Here is a 13,771-nt window from a genome sequence, read left to right on the forward strand (position 1 = left end):
CAGGCTGGAGGATGGCAGATGGGCATTGATTCAAACTGCTTAATTCATCAGTTCGACAATTTAATTGTTACTTTCTTTGCAGTTAAACAATTAATACACCTTGTATTTTTATGACTATATATATAAAACTGTTTAGTATGTCCCCTAGTGGTCACAGTATGTATATGCAGTTGTTCAGAGTGTCCCCTAGTGGTCACCAGGCCATTGTCTCCCACACCATCACCGACTTTATCCGCTCAGGGGATCTCCCATCCACTGCTACCAAACTTATAGTTCCCACACCTCGCACTTCCCGTTTCTACCTCCTACCCAAGGTCCACAAACCTGCCTGTCCTGGCAGACCTATTGTCTCAGCTTGCTCCTGCCCCACCAAACTCGTTTCTGCATACCTCGACACGGTTTTATCCCCGCTTGTTCAATCCCTTCCTACCTATATTCGCTCTTAAACTTTTCGATGATTTTAAGTTCCCTGGCCCCCACCGCTTTATTTTCACCATGGATGTCCAGTCCCTATATACTTCCATCACCCATCAGGAAGGTCTCAAAGCTCTCCGCTTCTTTTTGGATTCCAGACCTAATCAGTTCCCCTCTACCACCACTCTGCTCCGTCTAGCGGAATTAGTCCTTACTCTCAATAATTTCTCCTTTGGCTCCTCCCACTTCCTCCAAACTAAAGGTGTAGCTATGGGCACCCGTATGGGTCCTAGCTATGCCTGCCTTTTTGTTGGCTTTGTGGAACAATCTATGTTCCAAACCTATTTTGGTATCTGTCCCCCACTTTTCCTTCGCTACATCGACGACTGGATTGGCGCTGCTTCCTGCGTACATGCTGAGCTCGTTGACTTTATTAACTTTGCCTCCAACTTTCACCCTGCCCTCAAGTTTACCTGGTCCATTTCCGACACCTCCCTCCCCTTTCTAGATCTTTCTGTCTCTATCTCTGGAGACAGCTTATCCATTGATGTCTACTATAAGCCTACTGACTCTCACAGCTATCTGGACTATTCCTCTTCTCACTCTGTCTCTTGCAAAAATGCCATCCCCTTCTCGCAATTCCTCCGTCTCCGCCGCATCTGCTCTCGGGATGAGGCTTTTCATTTCAGGACGAAGGAGATGTCCTCCTTTTTTAAAGAAAGGGGCTTCCCTTCCTCCACCATCAACTCTGCTCTCAAACACATCTCCCCCATTTCACACACATCTGCTCTCACTCCATCCTCCTGCCACCCCACTAGGAATAGGGTTCCCCTGGTCCTCACCTACCACCCCACCAGCCTCCGGGTCCAACATATTATTCTCCGTAACTTCTGCCACCTCCAACGGGATCCCACCACTAAGCACATCTTTCCCTCCCCTCCTCTCTCTGCTTTCCGCAGGGATCGCTCCCGATGCGACTCCCTTGTCAATTTGTCCCCCCCATCCCTCCCCACTGATCTCCCTCCTGGCAGTTATCCTTGTAAGCGGAACAAGTGCTACACATGCCCTTACACGTCCTCCCTTACCACCATTCAGGGCCCCAGACAGTCCTTCCAGGTGAGGCAACACTTCACCTGTGAGTCGGCTGGGGTGATATACTGCGTCCGGTGCTCCCAATGTGGCCTTCTATATATTGGTGAGACCCGACGCAGACTGGGAGACCACTTTGCTGAACACCTACGCTCTATCTGCCAGAGAAAGCAGGATCTCCCAGTGGCCACACATTTTAATTCCACATCCCATTCCCATTCTGACATGTCTATCCACGGCCTCCTCTACTGTAAAGAGGAAGCCACACTCAGGTTGGAGGAACAACACCTTATATTCCGTCTGGGTAGCCTCCAACCTGATGGCATGAACATTGACTTCTCTAACTTCCGCTAATGCCCCACCTCCCCCTCGTACCCCATCTGTTATTTATTTTTATACACACATTCTTTCTCTCTCTCCTTTTTCTCCCTCTGTCCCTCTGACTATACCCCTTGCCCGTCCTCTGGGTCCACCCTCCCAACCGCCTTATCTTTCTCCCCAGGCCTCCTGTCCCATGATCCTCTTGTATCCCTTTTGCCAATCACCTGTCCAGCTCTTGGCTCCATCCCTCCCCCTCCTGTCTTCTCCTATCATTTTGGATCTCCCCCTCCCCCTCACACTTTCATATCTCTTACTAGCTCTTCTTTCAGTTAGTCCTGATGAAGGGTCTCGGCCTGAAATGTCCACTGTACCTCTACCTAGAGATGCTGCCTGGCCTGCTGCGTTCACCAGCAACTTTGATGTGTGTTGCTTGCATTTCCAGTATCTGCAGAATTCCTGTTGTTTACATACAGTTGTTCAGTGTGTCCCCTAGTGGTCACTGTATGTATATGCAGTTGTTCAGTGTGTCCCCTAGTGGTCACAGTGTGTATATGTAGTTGTTCAGTGTGTCCCCTAGTGGTCACAGTGTGTATATGTAGTTGTTCAGTGTGTCCCCTAGTGGTCACAGTGTGTATATGCAGTTGTTCAGTGTGTCCCCTAGTGGTCACAGTATGTACATGCAGTTGTTCAGTGTGTCCCCCTAGTGGTCACAGTGTGTATATGTAGTTGTTCAGTGTGTCCCCTAGTGGTCACAGTATGTATATGTAGTTGTTCAGTGTGTCCCCTAGTGGTCACAGTATGTATATGCAGTTGTTCAGTGTGTCCCCCTAGTGGTCACAGTGTGTATATGTAGTTGTTCAGTGTGTCCCCTAGTGGTCACAGTATGTATATGTAGTTGTTCAGTGTGTCCCCTAGTGGTCACAGTATGTATATACAGTTGTTCAGTGTGTCCCCTAGTGGTCACAGTATGTATTTGCAGTTGTTCAGTGTGTCCCCTAGTAGCTACATTTGTCTGATTCTCGAAAGCTCTGGTGCAGTATTATTTGAGTAGGAGCTGTCTGATTGGTTAACTCTTATCTGTAAATTTAAATGAAGTATTTCTTATTGATGGGTTATAAAGAGGTGAGTACGTGGCTGTGCCATCTTCTTCCCTTTCTTTCTTTTTGCTTCTCTCTCCCTCCTGCTACTCAACTCTGTCACTGTCTGCTTTTCAATTCTCTTTGTTCTATTAATGCTTAATGAAGTTATTCTGAAGTGACAGGTTTGTGCCTGTTTTGTCTTAAATATAAAAGCAAGGATCTAATGTAGAGGCTTTACAAAGCACTGGTGAGGCCTCACGGAGTACTGTGAGCAGGTTGGGGCCCCTTATCTAAGGAAGGGTGTGCTGACATTGGAGATAGTCCAGAGGGGGTTCACAAAATTGTCTCCGGGACTGAAAGAGTTATAATATCAGGAGCATCAGGAGCAATTGATGGCCCTGGGACTGTACTCACTGGAGTTTAGGAGAATGAGGGAGGATCACATTGAAACCGATTGAATATTGAATGGCCTTGATAGAGTGGATATGGACAGAATGTTTCCTATGGTGGAAAGGTCTAAGACCAGAGGACACAGCTTCAGAATTAAGTTACTTCCCATTGAGAATGAAGATGAGGAAGGATTTCTTTAGCCAGAGAGTGGTGAAACTGTGGAGTTCATTGCCAGAGGTGGCTGTGGGAGCCATCATTGGGTATATTTAAGCCAGATGTTGAGAGATTCTTGATTAGTCAGGGTATGAAGGGATACGGGGAGACAGCAGGACATTGGGGATGAGAGGGAAATGGATCAGCCATGATGAAATGACAAAGCAGACTCGATGGGCCAATTCTGCTCCCGTGATGCCTCTTTCCGGACCTCCAAAACAACAGTGGATTACAAACAACAGAATCCAACATGGGTTTTAATGAGGTGGAGCTGGGGGCAATGTATCTCAGGATGACTGATTTGGAAGGGTTTCCTCAATGCCTGGCTGTGGAGAAGGGGGGATAAACAGCGAAACAGTGTGTGAACCTCAGCAGTCTGAGGCAGGGCACATCGCTGACACACCCTTCTGTGTGTCCACACAGGAACCTGGCTTCAGCTAACTGAGCAACCCACACACAATGCTGGAGCAACTCAGCAGATCAGGCAGTATCTATGGAGGGGAATACACAGTTGACATCTTGGGCCGAGACTGGCAAGGAAGGGGGCAGAAGACAGAATAAGGAGGAGTCATGAGGGGGAGAAGGCCAAGCTAGAAGATGATCAGTGAAGCCAGGTGGGGGAGGGGAGATGAAGTAAGAAGATGGGAGGTGGTTGGTGGAAGAGGTAAAGGGCTGAGGAAGAAGGCATCTGATAGGAGAGGAGGGTGGACTGTGGGAGAAAGGGAAGGAAGAGGGGCACCAGAGAGAGGTGATGGGCAGATGAGGAGAAGAGGAGGGGTGAGAGGGAAACCAGAACGGGCAACGGAAAAAGCGAGAAACAGAATTACTGGGAATTAGAGAAATTGATGTTCAAGCTTGGGAGGATCTTTGACCCATTTTCTCTGTAAGCCCTCTGAATTGGGTGAATTGGGGCACAAAACCCACCAGCTGAACCTCTGCACTCCCTCACCCCAGGCCATCAGCCTGTCCCTCGCACGTTTCCGCAGCTCTACCACGGACAGCATTCTAACTGGTTGTATCACCGTCTGGTATGGGGGGGGGGGAGGGCTACTGCACAGGATCGGAAAAAGCTGCAGGAAGTTGTAAACTAACCCAGCTCCATCATGGGCACAATCCTCCCCAGCATCCAGGACATCTTCAAGGAGTGGTGCCTCAAAAAGGCAGCATCCATCATTAAGGACCCCCATCACCCAGGACATGCCCTCTTCTCATTGCTACCATCAGGGAGGAGGTACAGGAGTCTGAAGACACACACTCAGCGACTCAGGAACAGCTTCTTCCCCTCTGCCATTGAACCCATGGACACTACCTCACATTGGTTTTGATTTTGCTCACTCTTTGTACTACCTGCTTCATTTTATTACGGAACACACTGGGAAAGGTTTCACTGCTAAGGTATGGTCTTCCTGTAGAAGCGGTGTTTGGGTTACGGTCAGAAATAACAGGTACTTTGGAACGTCAGCTGGGTCCTAGTTCGGCGGGAGAGGGAGAGAGAGGGCACTGGAGAGAACCGGTCGTAGGATTTGACCCGGTTGGGGACCGTGATTCGATGGAGCCAGGTGCTGGAGAATCGGTGAATATGACTTTTGAAAGAGTCGAGCTCCAACTTGTGCACATTTGGCTGATTAATTATAATGGGCCCTTCTTGCTTTCTTTTCTCCTTTTCTTCACTAACCGTTTAGTTAAGATTAATAAATATAATTCCTTCAATCGTAGGCAGTGTGCTGCCTGTTATTTCTTGGCACTGAGTTGCAACAGGGTAGCGGATTACACAGCATTACACAAATCGGGGTTTGGGGTGAGAAAGCTACCTCAATCTCACGGGTTTGGAGGCGACTGGAGTGTGTATTCCATTGCCTCACGCAGCCACGCAAACCAGAGGGGTTTCAATTAAAATTATGTATTTCTCATTGTAATTTATAGTTATTTTTATTACTATGTATTGCATTGTACTGCTGCTGCAAAACAACAAATTTCATGACGCATGCCAGTGACATTAAACCTAGTTCTGATTCTGATTCAGAATACCTGAATGATCTGTCCCTCTCGGAACGGCAGCTCTTCCTCAGCTGCATCGGGGTTTGGTGACATCGACAACGGGTCGTAGTCGAAGAGAGCCACGAAAACCCTGGTCAGCACGTCTGCCCCACACAGTGCAGGGTCGGCATCATCGTAGAGTTCTCTCCCAGAGTACCTGTCTGTAAAAAAGCCCAGGGCATGAGCCTAAGCATGAGGGATTCTGCAGATACTGGAAATCCACAGCAACACACACACACACAGGATGGTTTAAACTAATTTGGCAGGGGGATGGGACCCGGAGTGACAGGGCTGAGGAAGAGGAAAACAGAAATAAACCAAAGATAGCGTTGCAACAGAGACGATAGAAATGACAGGCAGGAGATGAGGCTTAATCACAGCCAGTGGGACGAGTTACAGGGCAATAGAGGCATGGTGCAGTTAAAATAGAGGGCAACAAATACTGGACTGAGAGTGTTATATTTGAATGCACACAGCATAAGAAATAAAATGGACGATCTTGAAATTCAGCTACAGCTGGGCAAGTATGATGTTGTGGCCATCTCTGAAACTTGGCTAAAGGATGGCTGCCATTGGGAGCTGAACATCCAAGGATATACGGTGTATCAGAAAGATAGGTTAGTAGGCAGAGGGGGTGGTGTGGCTCTGTGTACAAGAAATAATATTAAATCATTAGAAAGGGATGACATAGGATCGGAAGGTGTAGAGTCTCTATGGGTTGAGTTACTAATGGCAAGGGTAAAAGGTCCCTAATGGCAGTTGTATACAGGCCTCCAAACAGCAGCTGGGATGTGGATTACAGATTACAGCAGGAGATAGAAAGGCGTGGCAGAAAGGCTATGTCATGATAATCGTTCGGGATTTTAACATGAAAGTGGATTGGAAAAACCGGGCCAGTACTGGACCTCAAGAGAGAATTTGTAGAATGTCTCAGGGATGGCTTTTTAGAACAGATGTTGTTGAGCCCACTAGGGGATGGGCTGTGCTGGTCTGGGTGTTGTGCAATGATCCGGAGGTGATAAGGGAGCCTAAGGTTAAGGAACCCTTAGGGAACAGTGATCATAATATGATTGAGTTCACTTTGAAATTTGAGGAGAAGCTAAATTCCGACGTGTCGGTATTTCAGTGGAATAGAGGAAATTACAATGGTGAGAGGGGAACTGGCCGAAGTTGACTGGAAAGGGACATTTGCAGGAAGGACAGCACAGCAGCAATGGCTGGAGTTTCTGTGAAAAATGAGGGAAGTGCAAGGCAGATATATTTCAAATAAGAAGAAATTTTCGAATGGAAGAAGGACACTACTGTGGCTGACAAGTGAAGTCAGAGCCAAAGTAAAAGCAAAAGAGGGAGCATACAAGGAAGCCAAAGCTAGAGGGAAGATAGAGGATCGGGAAGCTTTTAAAAACTTGCAGAAGGAAACTAAGACGGTCATTAAGAAGGAAAAGATGAATTTTGAAAGGAAGCTGGCGACTAATATCACAGAAGATACTAAAAACTTTTTAAGTATTTAAAGGGTAAAAGAGAGTTGAGGGTAGATATAGGACCAATAGAAAATGACACTGGAGATATTGTAATGAGAGATGCAGAAACAGCAGAGGAACTGAATGTGTATTTTGCATCAGTCTTCACAATGGAAGACATCTGCAGTATACCGGACATTTAAGTGTGTTAGGGAAGTGAAGTTTGTGCGGTGAAAATTACAACTGAGAAGATGCTCAGGCAGTTTAATGGTCTGAGGGTGGATAAATCTCCTGTACCTGATGGAATGCACCCTCGGGTTCTGAAGGAAGTAGCTGGAGAGATTGCGGAGGCATTAACGGTGATCTTTCAAGAATCGATAGATTCCGGCATTCTACCAGAGTACCTGGTGGCACATGACAAGACAGGGCAAAGCCTGAAGGGAGAATCCTGCCTGACTAATCTACTGCAATTTTTTGAGGAAATTACAAGCAGGGTAGACAAAGGAGATGCAGTAGATGTGGTGTACTTAGATTTTCAAACGGCCTTTGACAAGGTGCCGCACGAGGCTGCTTAGCAAGGTAAGAGCCCATGGAATTACAGGGAAGTTACTAGCATGGGTGGAGCATTGGCTGGTCGGCAGAAAACAGAGAGTGGGAATAAAGGGAACCTATTCTGGCTGGCTGCCGGTTACCAGTGGAGTTCCACAGGGGTCCGTGTTGGGATCGCTGCTTTTTATGATGTATGTCAATGATTTGGACTATGGGATTGATGGATTTGTGGCTAAGTTTGTCGATGATACAAAGATAGGTGAAGGAGCTGGTAGTGTTGAGGAAACAGAGAGCCTGCAGAGAAACTTGGATAGTTTAGAGGAATGGGCGAAGATATCACAAATGAAATGCAATGTTGGAAAGTGTATGGTCATGCACTTTGGTGGATGAAATAAACGGGCAGACCATTATTTAGATGGGGGAGAGAATTCAAAATGCAGAGATGCAAAGGGACTTGGGAGTCCTTGTGCAGGATACCCTAAAGGTTAACCTCCAGGTTGAGTTGGTGGTGAAGAAGGCGAATGCAATGTTACCATTTATTTCTAGAGGTATAGAATATAACAGCAGGGATGTGATGTTGAGGCTCTATAATGCACTCGTGAGACCACTTGGAGTATTGTGTGCAGTTTTGGGCTCCCTATTTTAGAAAGGATATACTGACATTGGAGAGGTTTCAGAGAAGATTCATGAGAACGATTCCAGGAATGAAAGGGTTACTGTATGAGGAACTTCTGGCAGCTCTTGGGCTGTATTCCCTGGAGTTCAGGAGAATGAGGGGGGATCTCATAGAAACATTCTGAATGTTAAGAGGCCTGAACAGATTAGATATGGCAAAGTTATTTCCCATGGTAAGGGATTCCAGGACAAGAGGGCATAACTTCAGGATTGAAGGACGTCTATTTAGAACAGAGATGCAGATAAATTACTTTAGTCAGAGGGTGGTAAATCTGTGGAATTTGTTGCCACGAGCAGCTGTGGAGGCCAAGTCATTGGGTGCATTTAAGGCAGAGACAGATGGATTCTTGATTAACCAGGGCATCAGAGGGTATGGGGTGAAGGCAGGGGAGTGAGGATGACTGGAAGATTTGGATCAGCCCATGATTGAATGGCGAAGCAGACTCAATGGGCCGAATGGCCTACTTCTGCTCCTATATCTTATGGTCTTATGGTCTAAAATGCTGGAGGAACTCAGCAGGCCAGGTAGCATCTATGGAGGGGAATAAACAGATGCCATTTTGGGCTGAGACCCTTCATCAGGACTGGAAAGGGAAGGGAAGGGGGAAGTTGCCAGAATAGAAGGTGGGGGGAGGGGGAAGGGGACAAGCCAGAAGGTGATAGGTGAAGCCAGGCTGGTGGGGGGAGGGGGGATGAAGTACGTAGCCGGGAGGTGATAGGTGGAAAAGGCAAAGGCAAAGGGATAGGACAGAGAGTGGATCGTAGGAGAAAGGGGAGGAGGGACACCAGAGGGAGGTGATAGGCAGGTGAGGAGAAGAGGTAAGAGGCCAGAGGGAGGAATTGAAAAAGAGGGGCATATGTCAGTGACAATGAACCTGATTCTGAACAGCTCATGAAAGAGCTTTTCTGGACAGACAGATCAGTTCAACATGGGGCTCGGAGGCAACCAAGTCAAATCCCCTCCCTGACACCTTCTCCCCCACCTCAATCCCACCTACCACCTCGACCTCCCTCAACCCTCCCACCTACCTCTGCCTATCAAATACCTCGTCTCAATCAACCTCCTACATTTCTTCTTACCCATTCCCCTCATTAACTCCACCCATGGCTGATTGTCTGTTGCATCCGCCGATGACAGGAGACTCGTGCGGGAGAGTTTGTAAAAGTGGAAGGAGGAGCATTTGACAGCTCTGGGCTTGCATCCACGAGAATTCCGAAGGATAAGGGGTGACCGCATTGAAACCTATCGAATGGTGAATGGCCTCGATAGAGTGGATGTGGAGAGGATGTTTTCTATGGTGGGGGAGTCTAAGACCAGAGGACACAGCCTCAGGATAGAAAGTCGTCCTTTCAGAACGGAGATGAGGAGGAATTTCTTTAGCCAGAGAGTGGTGAATCTGTGGAATTTGTTGCCACAGGCAGCTGTGGAGGCCAAGTCATTGGGTATATTTAAGGCAGAAGTTGAACGATTTTTCATTAGTCGGGACATGAAGGGATACGGGGAGAAGACAGGAGATTGGGGCTGAGAGGGAAATGGATCAGCCATGATGAAATGGCAGAGCAGATACGATGGGCCAAATGGCCTAATTCTGCTCCTATATCTTATGGTCTTGTGGAAAAGCTGTTGCACTGGGGCATTTCCAGTCTCTTGATCTCAGAAGTCCGGGTCCAGTGGTACAAATAACCATCATTACTGGAGTCTTCCTTCGGGTGCAGCGGATGCCATTTGCTCACCATTAAACACTGCAGAAGCACCTTCCGGACCCTTGGATCTCACTGTAGATCCCTCCCGCCCAGCCCGCTGGAGATGATTCGCATGTTAGGACAGGCATGTCCCTGTCTCACTGGGGTGTGAAGCTTACTGTCAACCCTCACCTGGTTTAGCCCACCTGTCGAAGCGGTGTACCGGGGTGTGGCTGCTGTCACATGCAAACGGCTACCTGGAGCCACAGGTGAGAGCTAAGTGTCCGGTGGGGACCAAAGGTGAGTGAGCTGCCCCAGAATGGACACGACAAGCCCCTTCACCAGAGGTGCTACCCCTCCCTGGACACCCCATACACCCCCAACCCCACCCATCCATTCATTCATCCCCAACCCCCCCCCATCCATTCACCCGTGACCCCCACCCATTCACCCGTGACCCCCACCCTACCCATAACCATCCCCTGCCGCTCCCCCCACTGAGCCGGTCAGCCGAACCGTGTCGCAGGGTACCCACCGTAGCGATTCTCAGGGGCAGTGCTGCGCTGGTGTGGCCACTTCCTCCTCCCTGTGACGTGGCGGTAATAAGCATCCTCTCGGGAGGGGGAGATGGCACCTTCGCTCCCCGAGTGGGAGCGGCCGCCCTCGCTGTTACTGTCCACCGTGATCTCTGCAGGAGGCGGAGGGAGAGCTGAAGAAGTCATGAGGTCGGACGGTCCCCCTCCCCCACCGCCCTCTGCACCCGTATGTTGGCCTGTCTCCCTTCTCCGGGGCATTCCGCCGTGTCCATGATTCCTGATTGTGGACTTCCGGGAAGGGGAGTTGAGGGAACACACACAAGTCCTTCACCAGAAGTGGAAAGGGTGAGCAGATTCAATATCTCTGAGGATCTATCCTAGCCCAACCTATTGATGAGCGACTATACCTCAGGGGTGTGTGCTTAGCCCACTGCTCTACTCTCTCTGCACCCATGACTGTGGTTAGGCATAGCTCAAACACCATGTATAAATTTGTTGAAGATGTAACCATGGCTGGCAGAATCTCAGATGGTGACGAGAGGGCGTACAGGAGTGAGATATACCAGCTGGTTGAATGGTGTCGCAGCAACAACCTCATACTCAACGTTAGTGAGAGCAAAGAACTGATTGTGGACTTTAGAAAGGATGACGAGGGAAATCTCACCAGTTCTCAAAGAGGGATCAGAAGCGGAGAAAGTGAGCAGTTTTAAGTTCCAGGGTGCCAACATCTCTGCAGCCATAAAGAAGGCAAGACAGCGACTATATTTCATTGGGAATTTGAGGAGTTTTGGTATGTCATCTAAAACATTCATAAATTTCTACAGCTGTACCACGAGAGCATTCTAACTGGTTGCATCACCGTCTGGTATGGGGGGAGGGGGAGGCTACTGCACGGGATTGAAATAAGCTGCAAAGAATTGTAAACTTAGTCAGCTCCATCATGGGCATTAGCCTCCGTAGTATCCAGGACATCTTCAAGGAGCGATGCCTCAAAATGGAGGTGTCCATCACCTTCCATCATCCAGGACATTCCATCTTCTCATTGTTACCATCAGGGAGGAGGTACAGGAGTCTGAAGAGACACACTCAATGATTCAGGAACAGCTTCTTCCCCTCTGCCATCCGACTTCTGAATAGACATTGAACTGATGAACACTACCTCACTAATTTTTAAAAATTTTTATTTTTTCATTACGTATTTAATTCTACTATTATGTATATATACTGTAACTCACAGTTTTTTCTATTATTATGTGTTGCAATGTGTAGCTGTCACAAAGACAACAAATTTCATGAGATATGCCGGTGATATTAAACCTGATTCTGATTAGGGGACCATCCAACTGAAGGAAGAACGACTGGGAGAGGGTTTTTAGAGACAGGATTTACGAGCATTTTAATAGGGGCAGCCTCACAAGCCTGACTGACTTTTTTGAGAGAGTGACCTAACAAATGGATGAAGACAGAGCAGTAGATGTTGTGTCTTTGGATTTCAGTAGGGTGTTTGACAAGTTTCCCCCTGGTAGGCTCAATCAGAAAGTCAGGAAGCTTGGGATCCAGGGCTGAGTGGATTCGGAAATGGTTTGTTCACAGGAGGAGGTAGATGGAGCATATTCTGCCTGGAGCTCAGTGACCACTGGTGTTCCACACAGACCTGTCCTGGAACCCCTGCTCTTTGTGATTTTTATAAATGGCTTGGATGAGGAAGTGGAAGTGTGGGTTAGTAGGTTTACAGATGATGTAATGGTTGGTGATGTTGTGGGGTAGTGTAGAATGGGGAATCCCAGCCTTGGGTCCACGATCACCTTGGTTAATGGTTGGGGTCCATGACTTGGAAATAGCTGGGAACCCCCGGTGTAGAAGGCTGCAGAGCTGGGCTGAGAAGTGGCAGATGGAGTTCAATCCAGAAAAAGTGTGAAGTGATTTGGAAGGTTGAACTTGAAGGAAGAGTACAGGGTTAATGGCAGGAACAGAGGGACCTCGGGATCCACGTCCACCAGTTGCTGTGTAAGTTGATAGAGCATTAAGATGGCATATGGTGCGTTGGCCTTCATTGGTCAGGGGATGGAGTTCAAGAGCCACGATTTACTGTTGCTCTAGAAAATCCTGGTTAGACCACACTTGGAGCATTGCGTTCAATTCTGGTCGTCTCATTATAGGAAGGGTATGGAATCTTTAAAGAAGGTTGAGAGGAGATTTACCAGGATGCTCCCTGAATTAGAGAGCATGTCTTATGTGGAGAGGCTGAGCAATCTAAGGTATTTCTCTTTGGACCGAAGGAGGATGAAAGGTGACTTGATGGAGGTGTACAAGATGATAAGAGGCATCGATCGAGTGAACAGCCAGACTTTTCCCAGGGTGGAAATGAACTAAACTAGACATTGCTAGACTGCTTCAAGGACTCTGTGGTTTGATGGTTTATATTCTGTGTATTTTTCGTTCATCTTTTGTCGTTTGCGCGATGTTTTTTATTTGCCTGTTGGCTGTTTGATGTTTTCTCGATCAGGTTCCAGGGTGTTACTTTGTTTCATGGCTGCCTGTGGGAAGATGAATCTCAGGGTTGTTTACTGTAACATACTTTCGTAATAAACGTACATTGAATCTTTGAAAAGTTTTAAGGTGATTGGAGGGAGGTACGGGGGGGATGTCGGAGGTAGGTTTTTTACACAGAGAGTAGAACGCACTGCCAGGGGTGGTGCAGAGGTAAATACTTTGTTTATTTGTTTATTAAGATACAGTGCGGTAAAGACCCTCCCGGCCCTTCAGCCTGCACCACCCAGCAATCCCCCAATTTAATCCAAACCTAAACACGGGACAATTTACAATGACCAATTAAACTACCAACGGTCTTTGGACTGTGGGAGGAAACCACAGCACCTGGAGGAAACCCACACGGTCACAGGGAGGATATTCAAACTGCTTACAGGCAGCGACGGGAATTAAACCCAGGTCGCCTGTACTGTAAAGCATTGTGCTAACCACTATGCCAGGTATTTGTATATTTATATGGATATCTAAGAATCTCTTAGAGAGGCACGTGGATGATAGAAAAATGGAGGGTTATGTAGGAGGGAAGGGTTAGATTGACCTTGGAGTGGGTTATCACAATATTGATGGCTGAAGGCAGACACCCCACCTCTCCCGGAAGTTCCGGGAGTCTCCCGCATATTGATAGTGGCTCCCTGACGCCCGCAAATTATATACAATATCCCGGAAATCGATTTTTTTTGAGAGGGTGCGAGAGAGAGAGCGAGCAAGAGAGTGCACCATGGCAGAGTGTTCCAAAAAAAGAAAATATAAAATGTACGTCACCCCAGACTACACT

The 13,771-nt window shown here is 47.7% G+C and overlaps 1 protein-coding gene across 11 annotated transcripts in view; it reads right to left on the reverse strand.

Annotated features, from left to right (window-relative positions):
* Positions 1–13,771, reverse strand: part of rimbp2b (RIMS binding protein 2b) — a 205,875-nt gene that overhangs the window by 38,805 nt on the left and 153,299 nt on the right. For all 11 annotated transcript variants that reach the window (XM_063074044.1, XM_063074042.1, XM_063074051.1 and 8 more), the window contains 2 exons: positions 10,446–10,598; positions 5,535–5,704 (listed from right to left, as the gene is read on the reverse strand). In XM_063074044.1, the coding sequence (XP_062930114.1) occupies positions 5,535–5,704; positions 10,446–10,598 (323 nt within the window). The remainder of the gene's footprint in view (positions 1–5,534; positions 5,705–10,445; positions 10,599–13,771) is intronic.

The sequence above is a fragment of the Mobula hypostoma genome, chromosome 21, assembly GCF_963921235.1.
Source record: "Mobula hypostoma chromosome 21, sMobHyp1.1, whole genome shotgun sequence".
Classification (NCBI taxonomy): Eukaryota; Metazoa; Chordata; class Chondrichthyes; order Myliobatiformes; family Myliobatidae; genus Mobula; species Mobula hypostoma.